This window comes from Embiotoca jacksoni, unplaced genomic scaffold, assembly GCF_022577435.1.
Source record: "Embiotoca jacksoni isolate LCO1_2020_lvr unplaced genomic scaffold, fEmbJac1.0.p SCAF_21, whole genome shotgun sequence".
NCBI lineage: Eukaryota > Metazoa > Chordata > Actinopteri > Embiotocidae > Embiotoca > Embiotoca jacksoni.
In genome coordinates, this window is record NW_027185352.1 from 6,409,845 (window position 1) to 6,428,729 (window position 18,885).

General features: G+C 40.8%; 1 protein-coding gene across 3 annotated transcripts in view; it reads left to right on the top strand.

Annotated features, from left to right (window-relative positions):
* LOC138202536 (chemokine-like protein TAFA-2) overlaps positions 1 to 18,885 on the top strand; it is a 63,052-nt gene that overhangs the window by 37,460 nt on the left and 6,707 nt on the right. For 2 of the 3 annotated variants that reach the window (XR_011178648.1, XM_069156596.1), the window contains exons 2-4: positions 1,231 to 1,334; positions 13,528 to 13,683; positions 18,602 to 18,726. Coding sequence is in view for 2 of the 3 variants with exons in the window: in XM_069156596.1 (XP_069012697.1) it covers positions 1,232 to 1,334; positions 13,528 to 13,683; positions 18,602 to 18,726 (384 nt within the window). In the remaining variant the exon portion in view is untranslated. The remainder of the gene's footprint in view (positions 1 to 1,230; positions 1,335 to 13,527; positions 13,684 to 18,601; positions 18,727 to 18,885) is intronic. The other variant, XM_069156597.1, reaches the window with a different exon arrangement.

Sequence of the window (18,885 nt, forward strand, 5' to 3'; positions counted from 1 at the left end):
CAACAACAGCTTCTGATGCCAAAGGTGTACTCACTTTATCCACAGAAGAAAATTATATCTAATGGTAATTTTGTTGAGTAAATGATTGAAAAATCTACTTTGATATTTTTAGCATATCACCTCTTTCTGTAGGCACTGACCCAAGAGGATTAAATGTTAAATGTAAAAAAAAAAACAAAAAACATAATTTAAACATACACGAGAGATCGTGTATATGTTGACAGGAAAGCGGAGAAATGATTCCCCTTGTGTTCCTGTTGTCACTGCCTGCAAGTCTTGATGATAGACATCAATTTATAATTTTTAGAGGGCACACTAAACATGCGAGTCCTGCCTGCGTTATTTCATCCCGTCATTCAATTCTAATTCCTGTGTGGCACTGCGAGGAATAACAAAACCTTGATAAAGGTCATGTTTGCTTTGCAAAAATAAACTTAATTACACAAATAATCTGAGCTCCCCAATGAGGTTTAGCCAATCTATATGTCAATGCAGCAGACAGATAAGAGGCGGGAGGCTGTAAATAAGGCGTAAACGCGGCTTGTAACATTGTATGCTGCCGCCATACGATACCGCGCCTCTTCCAGTAATTACCGTACCGCTCCTGCATCCCCCGTTTGAAACTTGATCGTTGTCTGTCGGTGATAACACACTGTGCCAGATGGTTTATGCAGCGCGGCCTTGGATCCACCACACTTCATTAGGGAGAGAGAGCGCAGGGGGAAAAAAGCCACTGCGGAGGGGATGGATTAACCACTGCAGCCGGCCGGCTCTCCACTCTGCTGTAGAGCCGAGAGGGCCTTACTGAAGCCTGGTGGGGCGGCAGAGGGTCTTCACCTGCTGTTCATTTCTGCCACTATAAGAGCTCGGGAGGGGCAGAAGAAGAGGATTTTCTGCAGTGATCTAACAGCTGTAGTTTGTTTTGGAACGCAAGAGGGAGGATAATTGTCTGCATCTGTGCTGTATAAAGAGCAAACATGCCGTCAGATAGGCTAAGCTGTTGGGAGGTTAAATTAGTGGAGGAGCAAAGGCTTCCTGCTCTGGGCCATAAAACCGTCAAATCCAACACTGAAAAATGTCAGCGTGCAGTCTGACAGAGATGCTAAGAAATGGCGTCGTTCGGTCAATGTAAATAAACTGACCTCTGTTGCAGTTATACGCTTTTTCTAGGTGCACCTCAGATGGTTAAAACTACTGCTGTAATGCGTTTCGTCTCCTCTTCTTTTCCAGGATGAGTGAGCGATACACGTCGATCAGAAGCAAAGTGGCTCTTCTTCTAATGGCGCTCGTGATCAGTGTCTGGGAGATGTCCGTGCCCACGGAGGGAGCGACAGGTGAGAGAGCACGGACACAAAACCAACATCCGGTTTCAGAAGTGTCTCCTACAGGTTTTCGTTGCCGTGACGTCGGAGGTGTGGCAACAACTGCTTCTGTCAACATCTGGACGCCTTCATCGATAAAAATGTGTCCTGTCGGTACAAAATGCGTATCAGTCAGAAGACCTAACACAAGGACGAAGCTGTCACCTCCTCTGTGTTTTAGTAGCATTATTAGCATACTGCCTGACAGGCTATGCTGATGAAGTTATTGCTTATCGTGTGAGCGGCTCACTGTGTGCCATGTTTTATCTTGATTTTGACAGTGACAACAGTTATGATTCAATCTCTATATGTAGACGTGTGCAGCCAGACAAACAACACGTTTACACGAAATTATGCATTTTCCATTGCCGGCGTTTTATCCTTCAGAGTGTTAAAGGATGACGATGGCCATTGACAGCAGTCTTATACCTGAAAGCGTTTTCCTCTATTGTGAATGTGGTGAGGTTGATGGTCCGACCAGACCGAGTCTAATTTAAAAGGTCCGTTCCTGACAGGTTTTAAAGACAAACACAAACTAATGTGTTCAGAATAAAATGATGTCTCGGACACGGGCTTCTCATTAATGTTCCTCAATTAAAAGAAATCCAGATTTTCAGTGTGTGTGTGACCTCAAGGCTTTAAGTTCCCACATCACACTTGTTTAAATGGCTGAGGTTTTGGGGGATCACCGACAAACTTTTCCTCTTCATCAGATAAATGTGAAAACAAACCTGCACATTCTGCACACTGAAGTGAACGGCGGCAACATGAAGATACGTTTCTGACCGGAGAGGGATTTTAACAAACAGATGCATTTAATCAAGTTATATTGGTAGAACTAGATTTATAAAAAATATTTTATAAAAAGCTAATTTATTTACTTTCCCTTCATATGTTAGTTCAGTGATTTTGCAACATTAAATATTAACAATGAATGTGGCCGAACTGTTGACAGGATCAGGAGGATGGATAAAGGGAAAGAGAGAGGTGATTACCTTGAGGATACACTGTTCACCAAAATGCGTATTAATCCGCAGCTGAAAGTAGTCCCAAACAAACACATTATTCACTCCTATTTGGGAAAAGCTAGTTTAAAAAGCTTCCCAGCTGTCGTAAGAAATTATTGATTTAAAAATTAAGCTATAAAAGTGTTTTTATGATCCAAGTCTGCAGTAGGAACAAAGTGGTTTGGTCTGAGCCACAGACAGGAGGAGGAAGGTAACAGTATTGTTGCTTTTAGTCTTTTCATGGAAGATTTTCAGATAATGCAGCTCAATTTTTGTTTTCCATGTTTGGTAAACATCTATATCTGTGACACTCAATGTACACAGTTTTTCAACTCAGGTTTACCAAACTATTAAAGATGAAAATGAACCTAAGTCCATCCTCAGATAATGATGACATGATCAGATGGTATTTTTTTTAGATTTGACAAAGCTCCTGCAGGGCCACAGAAGGTATCATGCAGCTTTTATCAGGCTGAGTCTGACTCATCATGCCTAGTAAATTGACATAGATGTGTAAGGATGACATGCTGCTATTGGTGAGGCAGAGAAAGAAGCAGAAAAATCTGATGTCATTCAAAGACTATAATTCATCTCCTTCTGGAGGTACAAAATGTGAGACGACTGCTCCAGAGATTCAATAAAGAGCAAAGCAACACAAAGAGGTTTCTGCTTTTTTCACACTGCAGGTAAATCTGATTTGCTTCTCAAATGAGATCTTTAGGACAGGCTTTCAGAATTGTTATTTACAAGTGAGCGCATCGGATTTGGTGTGTCCACACTTTCCCAATCTATCTGCATGGGTTGCTGTGGCAACGACATACGCACGGAAGCAAATTGCCAGCAGATAATTTATTTCTGCGTCTGTCCGCGGACTTTTGCTCTCCCTCGCTTTCATAGCACCAAAACCCGGACTCTCTGATAGCTCTGCTCGTGGGAGCATAGATTGAGCTCACGCTGTCACTCAGAAAATTACATCGTCATTGTGTGTCGTGTCACGAGTGATGCAAGAAATGTTTTTGAGCCACCAGAGCGTCCGGACTAAGAAATCTGATTGAAATTGCATTTCAAACCACCTCCATATGTGGTCTGGAACTGATTTGATTTGTTTTTTTGCTGTCCAGATTTTCTAAAATCAATCTGGATATGACAAAAATAGATTTGGGCTGGCAGTGTGAACAAGACTCAGGTTTATCAGGTGTCTCAGTTTCATCCTATATATGAAAATGGACATAGTCTCCGGATCTGAAAAGTTAACTAAATGAAGTGCGTTAAAGTGCAATACCACTGAGGGCCACTAGGAGCTGACTCCAAAAAAACCTTACTCCAATAGGCTCCCATTCAAAAAACATCAACTTCTCTCATGGAATACGTCAATAAGTCAGTATAGTTTTTCCAAATGTAATTATGTTGTCATAAATTAAATTCCCTCCTTTTGATCAGTGTTCTGGTGCTCCTTCTGAAAATAATTCCTTAATTAATTAGAAATAAGACCTCAAAGGGAGATATGTTCAGTTTGATTGACATGCCCGTGGTGCAGTCAGGATTCTGATATAGGTGGGCGGGCAGAGTGTCCTCGGGTTCTCAGTGAGCGCCACCTCACGCTCCTCTTTGGCTAATCCAAATATGGCCACTTCTAATTCCCTAAAAATGTTAATAATGACAGAAAAAATGCCAGACCGGAGGCTTAAAAAAGGGCAGTTTACAAACCAATGGGTGACGTCACGGTGGGTCGCTGCTTGGTCCCATTATGAGCTCAATGTGATTAATCAGCCAGGTGGACCAAAGACACTCAACATAAAGTCAATGTTCACGACCGTGCCACGACAAACTAATTTTCTCTGTCAACAAGTTTGGTGAGTTTCATTCCATCTGCTCGCTCAGCTCTGTGGGAACTCTGGAGGCTCGCTTTAATTCGCCCAAAATCAGAGTAACCTGCTGCACAATGCGAGGCAGCACACGGAACCAACGCATCGAGGAGTGCTGCCACTTCTTGTGCGAGGAGTTCGGAGAGGGATTTCTCACTATTCTGCATCACCAAATGTCACCGTGATAAATGGAGGAGTAATCGGATTGAAACAGCTATTTTGAAAGCTCGTCTCCTCTCGCCTAATTAAAAGTGTTGTCGAGTCGTCGCTCGTAAACCCACCGAGGTCAATTATGGCGACTCAGCACATTACGAGCAGAGGCCGACCCACATGTTTCATCATCGGGAGTCCCACTGACAATGCACAGTCTCAGGTAATTGGCGGTGCACAGGCCGTCGTGCAACCAGACAGGATGTCCATTTGTGAGCATGATAGAAATCACGCATACCTCTCCTTCGCTTTGTCCACCAATTAGATAGGAGCGCGGCGCCTTGATGCGCTCGGTTTTGATTGGCAGCGATCCCCCCACTCAAGGCGCTCATCATTTTCAGCAGGAACTGGATCAGAATAATCTCGCCCGCATTCAATTTCTCTCCGATAGCCACCGCAGCCCCCTAATTTCCCCTGGGTGTTATTGCTGTTGCTGTAAACCTGTTATCATTCAAGAGATGAAATGAACTGAACACGTCCAAAACAGAGGAAATGTATTTCTTCAGAGAGAACTAAGCCTAATCTCCGAGAAGCAGGGCAAATTTAGTACATTTCTACAAGGAGACAAGTTGATTTACTAATACACATATGAGACTCCACTTCTTTAAATAACCGGTTTGTGTCGGCAAAGACGGGATCATGTTTGCACCATCAAACATGCTACTCTCTGCCAGTTATGTAAATGCAGTTTATTTTTCCCTCTGATTAATGAAGAAAGACGGTTTGCCTTCGCACTCTCATCAGACAGTGACACTGCCAGCCTGCAACAGAGGAGTCTGTACTTTAATACCGAGTTGATGACGCAATAAGTGTCTGTGGTCATTCTGCGCATCTTTGTAATTGTCCTTTATCGACCAGGAAGAGGAGTCCGGCAGGAATTAGGCCGTCTTTGCTCTAAAGATGTGGGAGATTTATTTTAATAAGCATCTATTAGAATTGATCCTTTCAGTTATTTGCTTCTACACACACCCTTTCCAAATTCAACTGGTTCTTGTCTTTTGCATTGTGTCTCTTTGCAAAGAGTGAAACTGTAGATTTATTGGATACATTTTAATGATGTATGCATACATGATTTGTCGGGGAGTTTAGATTTATCAAGTAAAACATTTCCAAAGCTGAATAAGAGGTTAGTTGAAATGGTTACCTTTGGGCTTTGTCCAAAAGTAACATAATCTATCTAAACCAAGTAGCGTCACCCACCCTGAAGCCTCAAGTGTGGCACTCAGGTCGTATCCGTCTTGTTTTTTTTGGAGCCAGAAGTGACCATATATGGACGAGCTGAAGAGGAGTGAGGGGTGGATCTGACTGAGAACCCGAGGACACTACGCCCGTCCAACTATACAGGTGTCAATCAAACCAGACACCTCCCCCCCCCCCCCCCCCCCCCCCCCAAACATACATCTCTTTGAGGCCTAATATCTCATTAACTGTGGAATTATTTCCAGAAGAACCACCAGAACACTGATCAGGAGGGAATTCAGCAAATAACATGATGAGGACCTGTGGAAAAAATGACTGACTTTGTGTTTCATGAGAGAAGAAGACGCTTTTTGAATCAGACTCTATTGAGCATGAGCAGGAGACAACACCATAATGCTTCATAGATAAGACATAGGCCAATGATATTTCAGCCTACAAGCACTATACTGTATAGTGGCGTAAAACATATGTACTTTTTAAGCTGCATAAAAATCACGATTCGTGTTAATTAGTTAGGATTTTACAGCACTTAAGAATAATGAGAAGAAGCCAAAACAAAGAAGTTGCGAGCCAAACGTGACACCAGGCTGATAAGACACACGACTTCCTGCATTGGCACTTCCTTACAACACTAAGCTACGTTATGGGGCTGCGATGTGAGAATTAATCACATCAATCTGTTCAATAAAAACAACTTCCTGACTGAGGCGGGGATGCAGGGATACACCTCCACCTGAATCTTATACTGCCTTGGATCTCTGCACACGGCAACTCTGGCTGCCCAAGTGGGTGTAGAGAGTTTTAAATTCTGACCTTCAAATGGTGCTAGTTTGATCCCTGCAGACACATTACGGCCTTGAATTTCAGCGTCCACAATGGGAAACCACTTAGCAAGAATCAAAGCACACAGGTTGCGGAGGGGGAACTTGAACCTGAGCGCAATGAAATATTTTGGACGGTTGGCACTCAGTATTTTTAGACATCTGTAGCACTCAGGCAGCGCACAGGTGGCACAGGTGCAAATTGGCTTTGCAGTATATTAAGGTGTTTTCCACACTGTAAATGTTACACTGACGTATGACCTCGGTGTCTGACTTACATCCTGTCATCTGCGTCGAGGATTGTTGCTTGTTCTGCACCTTCCACTTTCTGCACTTTGTAATAAAAATGAGTTATATGTTGCATAAGAAGCATCTTGGCAAGAAAGGGCAACACTGTTTGCACCCTTGAGGGAGCAGTAACTAACAGTACGAGACATCATCGGAGCAGTTTGGCTCCCTGAACGTGGCCGAGACATGGACTGAAGTGGTTTGTCATCTGTCACTCCTCAAACTGCTCCAAACAAAGTAACAAATGGTTTGAGAGGAAAATCTGTTCATCACTGTTAACACAATGCTGGTTTGCAAAGAGGGAATTGCACTGAGTGAGCTCATTGTCACAGATAATTTCTTTATATGAGAGGCGTGTGTTTTTGGCTGCACACAACGCTGCATGTAAAGCAACGCAATGATGACATTGTCATTCACAACAGCTTCGTCAATGATCCAAAGTATGGAGTTTCCTCCCCGTCTCCAGAGATCGATGTATAAAAGCTTCTCAAGCAAATTCCTTTCAGCAGAGCAACAGGGAGAAAAAGCCCATCACTTCTGAGCGAGGGCAGCTTCGGTTCAAAGGATCGACTGCAAGGAACAAATGGCTGGTGAAAAACATAATACTGTCTGATGGTCTGCATCGAGTGTCGGGAGTTGCTTCACAGGGTTGAAGCTAATTTTGACCCCGAGCTGTTTCCCTCACCTTAAACAACATCTTGTGGTTTAAAGTGCGGCACTTCTCATCGACCAGGAGCAGCGACTTCATCGAGTCTGTCTGCTGTGAGAATTGCCTGCTAACCAGCATAGTGTCACGCTAACGGTAGCTAGTCTTTAAACTAACAAGCCGCCGGCTGTAACTTCAGCATTTGTCAACTTTGGTGAAATATAATGCACGAAAGGAGGAAGGGTTTGGAATATATTACATGCAAGTGGTAACTCTCCTTCACCCCCCATTTAGAGGTCTTCAGTCTGGTATCTTGGCCGTCTCCATCTTGTTTTCTTGGCAACAAAAAAAGTGAGCATATTTGGACCAAAGGGTGGAGCTGGGAAGGAGTTTGGATCTGGCTGAGATCCCGAGGATACTATCAGGGTCAGCCATGTCAATCAAACTCTCTCTTTGAGGCCTAATATCTAAATAATGATGGAAACTTTTTCAGAAGGACCTCCAGAATACTGACCAGAAGGAGAGAGTTTAGCAAATAAAACCAAGCCAACTTGTGGAAAAAAAAATATATGGACTTTGTGTTGCAGAGATAGAAGTTGATGCTTTTTGAAAGGGAGTCTATCGGAGTCAGAGTTGGTTTTTTTTGTGTTTTTTTTAGAGCCAGCTCCTGGTGGCCCTGAGAGGTATTGCATTTTTAGGCTCATCTGCATAGGCTTCACTTTTCAGACTCAAAAATGTAAATTCCTTTACAGAGTCTATAGTTCCCAGACAGGAGTTGATGGCCTCTTGAATAAAACTGTTTCCCTTCTAGCGACCAGTCAGACAAGCTTCTGGAGAGCTGCTAGCTCAAAAAGCTAATTTGACATATTCGCAGAAGAGCTGTTAAACTGGATAAAATATGTTATTTTGCCAAGTTTGCATTAACTAGTCCTTCATGGAGTTAATGGTTCAACAAAGTTCTAGCTACACCTCCTCTGCAAGGACTCACATACTGTATAAATCGTATGCCTTTACAGTTATATGAAGAATACTGTGGAACATTGGCTACCTCCCATCTAATGCACTAGTAAATGAGATTGAGCAACAATAACATCTGATCCTTTACTTCTCTCATTGTCACCTTCCACTTCAGATGAACCATCTGCTTCAACCAACAATTAAACAACATGTTGCTTCTTCTATTTGAATGGCAGAGGAGACTACAATTAGCTGAAAGTCTCAGAGCATTGACTCTACAAACTAGAATCAGAAAGGAGAATCAAAGTCATGGTTACCTGGGTAATATTCCTGCTATTCATGCGAGTACATTATGATCAGGTAACAGAGAGGTGCTTTCAAAAGAAATGACAGAAATGAGAGTGAAGGACAGAAGTGAAAGGACTTTTTTTTTTTAAAAGATAAAGCACGGTTTAAAAGAAGTAGAGGAAGATGCGGCAATTATAGATCATTTATGAAACGTCTCATCTTTTCTCTGCCTCACTTCATTTCAGACGTTTTCCCTTACATGTTTAATAATGTACTGGGTTTTGAAATGAAGTTTAACCTGCTAAGACTCCAGTTTTAATTTTATATGCATTTTTCCTTTTTATTTGGGATCAGTGACGCCATACAAGTATAAAAACCGAACCTCATCTTTGTAGTTTTGACTCCCCATATGAAACCTTTTTTTTTTTTTTAAGTCCTCATATGGGAACAATGGGTTTATTTTACTGCATAAAATACTCAAGTCCCGTGTGTGTAACACAGTATAAAAGAGTTTGTAACGACGCCTAAACGTGGCTGTTCAAAAACAAAATTTCAATCCGAGCAACACAACGAAAAGCTTTGTGATTTTTCAAGGTTTCGTACATCTGTGAAAAAAATGTTTTCACTCTGTACTCCAGTCTCTCTGCTCCTGACAGACAAATATGGCCTGAAAAATGTATCATCAATATAAAAAAGACAATCAGTTGATGTAGATTTATTTGTAATATATGCAAGAACTATTTATACTCATGCAAACTGTTGGTGTCTTCTAAAACCTTCCCGGGCTGTTACCTCACTGTTACAACTTTACTGGGCAAAAATAAAGTCCCAAAGTCCTCAACGGAGTAGGTCCTGATTAGCAGCGTCCAAGTTTGCTACTATTGCAAAGAAATTGTCAAATTTTGTCTTCTATATCAAACTATAGTCGTTATTAACTATAAATTTGATGACGTTTTGTATCCTTTCCATTTCCATCTCGGTCTCAGCTGTGGAACGTTTGGATGGATATTTCAGCTGTTTATTCTGATGAGTGTATTGTGTTGTTGCTGCCACTAAATTGCAGGAAAACGTGTCCACTAATGAGAAGGACAGGCTGAAACTGAGTCGAATTAAGATTAAGATTAAGATGCAGCGCACCCAAAATGTAACATCCTCATATGTGGACACAAAGTCTCAGGAGTTGTTGACGGTGAGAGTCGTGTCACTTGGATTGGCACCTTTTCAAGAAATCACCGAGTCCCTGGTGTTGATCTATCATCAGATATAACAGTAATCTTTGTAATGAGGCGTGTCGAAAATGACCAAAACATTGTTATCCTTACTCGTTTAAAAGGTATGGATTTACCAAGTACTTAATTAACAGTTTAGAGGACGATGACACTTCATCCTTTGTCTCGGATGTTTGAAAGTAATAACGCGTCAGCTTTGACTTTTTGTTGTGTTGGAAGGAAGAAGGAGAAACTGTCAGCTTTGAGGCTATACAACGCCTGATGTGAGAAATAACGTGTCATGTGACTAGTCTGTGCAGCAGCCAGTGCAGCACATTGTACGCAGGAAGACTGGGAGTCTGTTGTTTTCTGGTCTTTTCTTCGATTTTACTACAAATCAGTAGACGTGTCAAAGTCGTCACGTCCTGTGCACTCACTGAATCTACATCTGGCAGTGTCTCCTGCTATGTCCTTAGTACTATTTTTAAATTATGATGATGCATTTTGTACTGTTTTGCCATGAAAAGGTGTTTGTACACTGTCGGGTTTATCTCTTTTCTGGTGAGGTGAGCTCATTGGTTCTGGGTTGTGAAAGGTCACACATCTGACGCAAACATGATGTGTGTCTTATTTTTTTACAAACTTGATAAATGTCATGAAAACAGAAACATCGATCCATCAGTGCATCGGAGTCAACCTTCACAATAGTGGATATCTTCACTGTGCGAAAGCATCAGGCTGCTCAGTCTGTAAGTGTTCAGCTGTCCTATTCACAGCTCTATCTTTCACTCAATAAAACCACGTTTCCCAAAATCACACTAACTGACAAGTTTTGACTCAAAAATAAATGTAAATGATGCTTGTGAACGGCCACGACGACGAGTCCCCGGCTCAGTTTGCGATACAAAAGCCTTTGTGTTGGTAGCAAATGGGCCGTGCACATATTCGTTTTTAATGTCATGTTTCATGTTGAAAACACTTTCTTCTTTGGTTTGCTTAATATTTTATGGAAGTCCAACTTCACTATGTATGATTTTGGTTTTTATCTGCAGGCAAGGCCATGTCAACCACCTGAGGGCTTTCTGTGTAACTGGAATTAGACTGCAGTAGATTCTTCTGATTGTGTTGTAATTTTCAATTACATTGATTGTGTTGTGATTTTTAATTACAAAAAGTTCCCTGACCCTCCTTATCTGAACTGAAAATAAATAAACTCATCACGTCTTCCTGATGTTTGAAGAACAAATGAGAGTTAAACACGGAATAATCAATGGAAAAGAATACACAAACGTCCATAAGTTTGGTTTTAGTCCTGGTTATCTTTTTTAAAAAGTGTTCAAAACCTGTTGTCAATGAAACGCTATCATTTAAGTTAAAGCACAGTAAATATTCAAAATATTTTACACCATTTATACAACTATTTATAATCTCCAGTTAATTGTCCTCCAAAACCTTTCTCTAATGTCAGGCTTGCGTTTCTTTGGAGTGAGAAGACACTAAACTGACAGTAAACGTGTAAAAAGACGGAGCTACAGCATCTAACAAACATCCCCAGAGAGAATCCAACTGGGGACGTGACAGCTTTATGCCATGTTTAGCCACTGCGTCCCGCTATCTAAATGTCATGGCATCGTGCTCGTCGTATAAAACTTTGAACGGTAGACCGAAAGATGGAATCCGAGTTTGCAGGACACGCTGATTCCTGAGTGAAACTGCCTTTTTCTGTATCTGCTAGCAGGAGAAGCAGAGCAGGCATCCAAAATCCAAATCCAGTCAGAAACACCAAAGGCGCTCAGTGTGACGCTACTGGCAGCACTTCGCTTACAAACATCTGAAGCAGCTCGGCTCGCGGTGTGTTTGTCTTTCATATCTTTCCTTGTTTGGAAGCAGAGTGTGAGTAAGCGTGCCGCTACTTTTGGGTGACTACCCGCATTATATCTGATGTATGAAGAGGGACGGGGAGGGAGGGGGTGATTGCTCGAGCAGACACGCTATCAAAAGTTACAAAAGGGTTCATAATGAAAACTGAACTTTCCTTTGCAGTTTCTTTGCTTTTTTTTTATTTGACTTACTGTCCTTTTCTACCTGCTGCTCACTGATATTTTCCAGCAGCAGCCATCAGTGAAACGTTTGATGCTGTCCAATCACATAAAACATGGTGTTAGGACTTTTCTGGTTCTCGGTTATTTTTTAATGTAAAAGTCGTGTTTTCTGAGCAACACTGTTCAAACAGAATAACACAGATCCCAGAGGTGTATATGTGTTAAACATCAGATTCAATATTCATCAGCCTCAGCAAAGCTGCAAAGTGTCAGTAGCTGCTTGCTACAGCAGCTGGAAGCTGTTGCTGTTCACCAGTATAACCAGCTGGAGTGAGAATTAAATTAAGTTTAGGGCGGACAGTCCGGGCCAGTTTCAGGCACTCGTTTCAGATTTACTGTTTACTGCAGATGTGCGGAGCGCTGCAGAAACGCACCTCATGAAAATGTCACATGCAATTAAAAGAGAATGGAGCAGCTCGGGCTCTAAATAATTCAGACAATGGAGCGTGATCTGGAAATTGGTTCCAAATACTGCAGCGCCACACTTTCCCCTTCACACATCTCAATTTTGTTTTTTAAAGGGCTGCTGCTTGTTGTGAGTATCGTACTCGAGTATTTATTCATTTAAAAGTTACCGATTCGTTTTCAAATACAGTGATAATGATACAAATGGTGATCTTAATGGTTTTTATGACGTCAGGTCCTGATTGGTTATCTTATCTATTCCGCTTTAAAGAGTCGCTAGTACATTTCTGCAGTTTGGTTTCAGTGTCAGGATTCATTATTCTACAACGGCTTTAAAGGGCCCATGACCCTGATGACATCATCGGGATTTTTCCTGGATTAAGTTTAAAATTGCCTCGTGGAGTTTTCATGTAAACACACAAAAGTAATGTTTACATTCAGTGTTTATCACCAAAACACATTGTGAGACATTGTGTGATATCCTTCACTAACAATATGTTTTATTCAAATTCTTAGAATATTTGAACTCCCGTTTTGTTTATGTTAATGTGCCACCACTTTTACATGCGCATCCTACAAGTAAAATGGTCCCATCCTCATCAAAAGAACCTCAAAAGAGATGCTGGCACTCAAAAACTCCACAGGGTACCTTTAAGAAAACAAATTTCAAATTGGGTGTCATCAGTCAGTTGCATTGTGGGAATTGTATGTTCCATTGTTTGAAAGGTTTTACATCCTGCTAAGGGGAAAATTCTGAAGGAAACGCAATTTTGAATACTTTTAAAGTGCTCAGGCTATAATACTGATGTCATATTGAAAACAGAAAGTTCGGAAATGTAGGATCCAGAACTTGGAGCTTGATTCATACGAGAGAATAAAAATCTGTATACTTTGGTCTCTGCTGCTTCCATTGGGGGCAATTTTGCATGTTGAGAGAGGAACTTAGTGTCATGAATGGGCTGTTGTAGAAAATTGGTCTGCTTTGCCTGGCAATTTTGTTCACTACCGAAACTGATGAAAGTAAAAAAAAAACCACACAACACAGACCAAAGAAAGACATTCTTTTGGGACTCGATACAAGGCCGACTGTGGGTGGAAATGAGGGTTACAACTACAGTTTATTATTCACTACCGACGATAATAAAATGTGTTCCTTTTCATTTCTCCAGCAGCACACCATGTCCGAACAGGCACCTGCGAGGTGGTGGCGCTGCACCGCTGCTGCAACAAGAACAAAATCGAGGAGCGGTCACAAACTGTGAAGTGCTCCTGCTTTCCCGGGCAAGTGGCCGGCACCACCAGAGCCGCCCCGTCGTGTGTAGATGGTACGCTCCATTAACTGGATATTTCACTGGCTATCTTGAGTGTGTGGTCTTTTTTTTTTAATGATACTGCTTTCCACATCTTTAAGAATACATTTGCTGAGTGTTGAATTCATATCTCAAGAGATGCTCTAAGAATACTTTTACTTGCCTTATGATTACAACTGCATGGAATTACATGTTCGACCACACATGAACAAATCCTCATAAGGAAAAGGGAGATTTGCTTGACAAATATAAGCAAGGGACTGATAATAACTGCACGAGGATGCCAGTCTAGTTAAAGATTTCTAAATTTAAATTACACTTTAAAATCTTCACATCCTGTGGGTTCGGATCGACTACTGTTTGCTTGGTCTAAATCTGTTAAGACGAAACTGTTCACTGCTCATGTGACTTAAAGGTGCCGGAGATGCAACAAAAAGAGTCACAGAAGAGAAGGAAAACTTTATGCATATTCACAAACTACTGAAGAAGATCCAGAGTGTAAAACATTTATGTATCACAGACACAAGATCACGCTCAAAAGATGGAGGATAATATTTGCAATGTGCGAGACAATAAAAAGGGAAACAGACATTCAATAGGATACTGTGATGAACACTATTGAGTGTAAATGTCGTCACACCTCAGTGTGTTCACCGTTACACTCAAAATAAACTCGCCTTTCAAGAAAAAAAAACCTTTCAGGCTCAACATACTTGATGCCATGAAAACTGTTGGAGGACAGGATGTCACAGAATAATGATTAGATAAATAAATATCTTTTTACATAATGGAGAATGGTGAATAAAACCCTTCATAATGCTTGTTTTGTCTGACCAAAAACCTCCCAAAATACTTTGGTTACCGTCGCAAAAGACTAAAAACAACAGCAAATGTAAAAATAGTAGAGTCTGGAACCAGAGAGTGATCGTTATTTTTACATATTAAATGATTTTATCAATAATTGTTTCTGAGCTGGATGGCTCCTGTGCACGATACACTATATGTGTGAATAAAATTGTTAGAAATTCATAGCCAAAATCATTTTGAAGTAAACTCCCAAACTCTGACTATAGAGTGTAGTTTTCCAAAATTAGTCACAATTTCTAGTTTTCTTTAAACATCTGTCTGACTTCAAAAATCTATTTCAACAAAAGTATTAAAAAGTTCTTACATTTTTTAAATTTTTTTTTTAAAGATACTTGTATTACAGCCCAAGTGATGTATATCGGCTGATATCGGCCTATTACAGATATATTGGTATCAGCATTTTAATGCACTGACGCCAGTGTGGACAATAAACTGTAAAATGTTCTGCCTGCATTAAATATTTGTGTCACAAGTATCACAAGCGTTTGATAACCACATTTGAAGATTCCAAAAAGGGTGTATATATTTATATATAAATATATATACCCTTATATATACCCTTATATATATATATGCTGTATGTACAGAAAATATATCAGGAATATTGGCCGATATATCGATAGAAAAACTTCTTTACTTCCTAATATCGATCACAGCATCAGCCCTAAAAATTCAGTATCAGTCAGGCTCCAATTTATATAAACTCAATAGATTGTTAATTGCCCACTAAAAGGTTTAATTCATCTACTGTCCTTTTAAAATGTACAATCATGTGTTTAATCCTGTACAGTAACAGTGGAAGTAGTCGTAGGCTAATATTGTAGTACAGTAACAATAATAGCTCTTGTAGTCATGGAAGTGAAGTATCCCTTTTAATATCAGTAATGGTCACATCAGTGATGATACCAATAAACTGGGATCATAACTGATGTGTTGTATTATTGCGCAACAGCCATCACTATAATATGGGATTAAAGGACACTTTGAACCGTGTTAGCGTTGTTAGATCTGAACACAGAATACCGACAGCGATGAATACAAAGACGCTCCTGGCGGCTTTTTTTAAGTTGCAGATAAATGAATGTGACGCTGTCCGCAGCACTCCGTGACCTCAAAAGTCTCTTAGCATGCTAATTGTTCAGACCCCCGACTCGGCTGAAGTGGCTGCTTCACTTTGGTCTGAAAAGCTCGGGTTTCTGGCTAAACTCTGGACCAGGTCGTGTTTGACCTATTCCTTGACATTTTACTACTGACATTTTCTGCAAATTAGAGCTGTGAGCCAGTTTAACGCTCGACGGGTGATCCCAGAAAAAAATGATCAGCACTTAACCTTTTAATTATTCTTTCTTCTGCAAGCAGGGTTTACCTTTAGCTCCACTCAGTGAGACAATCTCCTCTTTATGAAGATAAATGCACCTCCAGACATCTGAGAAAACTTGAGCAGATCTGAAGGTGTAATTTAGAGGCGGCTACAGAAAACACCAGAAAACTTGAGAGAATTTTCTAATAAGGGTTTTGTACATTCATGTGATTCTATGATGACTTTTGAATTAAACACTTTTAATTAGTGGTGATGAGTCAAAACACGACATGTGATAATAGCTAAAAAACAAGAAACAAATAGGAGTTTCAGTTTCTATGTCTCCTGTTGATAAAGAATTAAAATGAATCCTAAACTATTACCACATCATGAATGCTAAACTCTGCTATTGTTTTTATGCAGAGCAGCAAAGCTTAGCAGACTCACTTTAAAGAATCACTAATTGGGTGTAACAGATGGCAAAGACTTCCAGTCTCACCTCTGAACTCAATGTCAAATCAGCATTAGTCATTCAAAGAACTGTATAGTTGTAGAAGAGTACAGGTCTGGATGAATTTCACCCTAATGCATTCTATGAATAATAGTGATATCAATTTATCAATATTGGAGACTCAGTTGAGTCTTTAGTTGAGTGACATTAAAGGATTTGAGGGAAATTCAATGTTGCTTTCTTGTAGAGACTTAGATTGACATGAAGCTGTCTTAAGATGTGGTTTAATGGCACATGGATTAAGAATTCTCCACCACCTGTTTATCTCAGTGCTTAACTTCTAATTTTCAACAGACTGCATTTCCATGAGCATCTATTGACATTAACAATGTGGATTCAGGAGAAAAGCAAAACTCCACAGACAATAAATGGCTGTTATTCTTCACAAGGTGCATATTTATTAATAAAATAAATTATTATGCTTACACTATAATAGTGATATAAAACCAACAAAATTGACAACTAACTTGTTTGGATGACAACTGAAATTCCATGTTCGCGACTGTAATTTGAGATTTACAGTTGACACTCTACACTGTTTGAACATTAACCTCATTTAGTGCTAATCGTTCAAACTCCTACATAATTAGTCTGTGTAAGGCACAGCAGGTTAAAAATAGATTAGAAAGGTATGCCGAGCTATCTTGGTGCCACCAGACCCAAATTCACTGAATATACGGGTCTGCCACCCTCCACTGAGGATTGTTTCCATTAGTTGCATCCTAATGGACGTAGACCTTGGGGTCAAATTTAAAACCATTGGAGCAGCCTTCAACCAACTGGCATTGGCCACCAAATAACACATGTTGTCCGCCGAAACTGTGCCACTGCCGCCATCGTTTGAACAACTTCAACATCATCGCAATTGAACTGTTCAAGTGGGGACTAATCACTGGTCGATGACTGGTCCATCCTTCAGTGTGGTTGAGCAAACCTGAATACGAACAGGCTTTCCAGACTATAATCACAACAGAGACTGAATGTCTGAGCACCACTCAGGAGGACCCAGGCTAATACTGAGCCTCAATATTTACCCACAAGCTTAACACAACCTTTGTTGAAGAACCTTTGGAAGGTCACATGTTGTCAGTCAGTCAGAGTTTCCAGGTTTGGTGTCCAATTTTGCACTGAGCAGCGCAATTACAACTTACTATCCGATACACTGTTTGAACTTCCTGGTCTCTCACTCTTGCCGTAACTATGAGATGTGGCCACACTTCCTTGGTAGCACAAGGGTAAATTTAACTGCAGCTGTTTTTTATGAATAATGAACAGATCATTTTCTTTAATCCCAAAGCTCACATCACTCATCGACCACTTGCCACATCAGAATAGAGTTGCAAGCTCTTGATCATTTCTGAATAGGAGTTCAAGGTCAAAGCAAAGACTCATCGACATTTATTTTTTTTTTACAGCTCCAATAAAAAGAATAACTTTAATTCTTGCTCCCAGATGTTTTCGGTCTGAGCTGCCCTCATGTTTTTAAAGCATCATTAACTGTTAAGTGAAATGTATCCCACACTCTTTTTGTGTTTGGCCATTAATACTCCCATTTCATTTCATGAGGAACCTTTGTGGCTTTTTAATAGCTGCTGTTACCCAACCACCATCTGCTGGCAGTTGACCTGATGCACTTCTACACCGCACTGCTGCTATAACCGTGACTGTGTAACACAAATGGATTCATTCTTATCATAAAGTCTCCATATTCTGTGCCATTTACTCCAGTGAGGCTGCGGTGTCATGTGTGGATTGTAATAACTGTCCTTTTCATTAAGAAGAGCACTGATGCCGGTGGAGGGGGGGATGTGGAACGTGGATGATTATTTAAATGATGTCTTGTACGTCACGAGAGCAGACGCTTAATGCTCTTTGTTGTGGAGGCAGCGGAGGTGCTATCGCTGCAGCTGAAGGTTTTACCTTCACATGACTGCAGTCGCATCCGTTTCTAGTTCCCATCCCTGACGCGTGATGGACATGTATCGCTTGGATCGTGAGTCTTGTGTGTAAGAATACTCAAAATAGATGTGTTACCAGTCAAAAAGCAAATCTTACATCATTTTCCCCGAGACAGCTGTCAAAATATGACATGGCCTGATGAGACACAGACACACTGATTTGATTGATATTTCAGGTTCATGACGTCATGTGGAAATGTGTTTGAAACATAAACACAAGCGGTGGAGAGATTAAATCACAAGGTGAAAAATCTATTTATATTTCTGACCATTTGCTCTTCGACGTGTGTTTGCTAGCCTCGATAGTGGAGCAGAAGTGGTGGTGTCAGATGCATCCGTGCCTTGACGGGGAGGAATGTAAAGTTCTTCCTGATCTGAAGGGCTGGAGCTGCGCTACGGGGAACAAGATCAAAACGACTAAGGTGAGTGGAAGAAGCGATCCGGCCACTTGCATGATGTTCAAGCCTGTTGAATCTGACCTAACGCCCTTCAGCACTTCAAGGTCAACAGGCTGGGGCTTCTGTTACGGTCGTGTCCCCTCCCTTTACCTAAAAACTAATGTTTGCAGTCAGTGCTCGGAC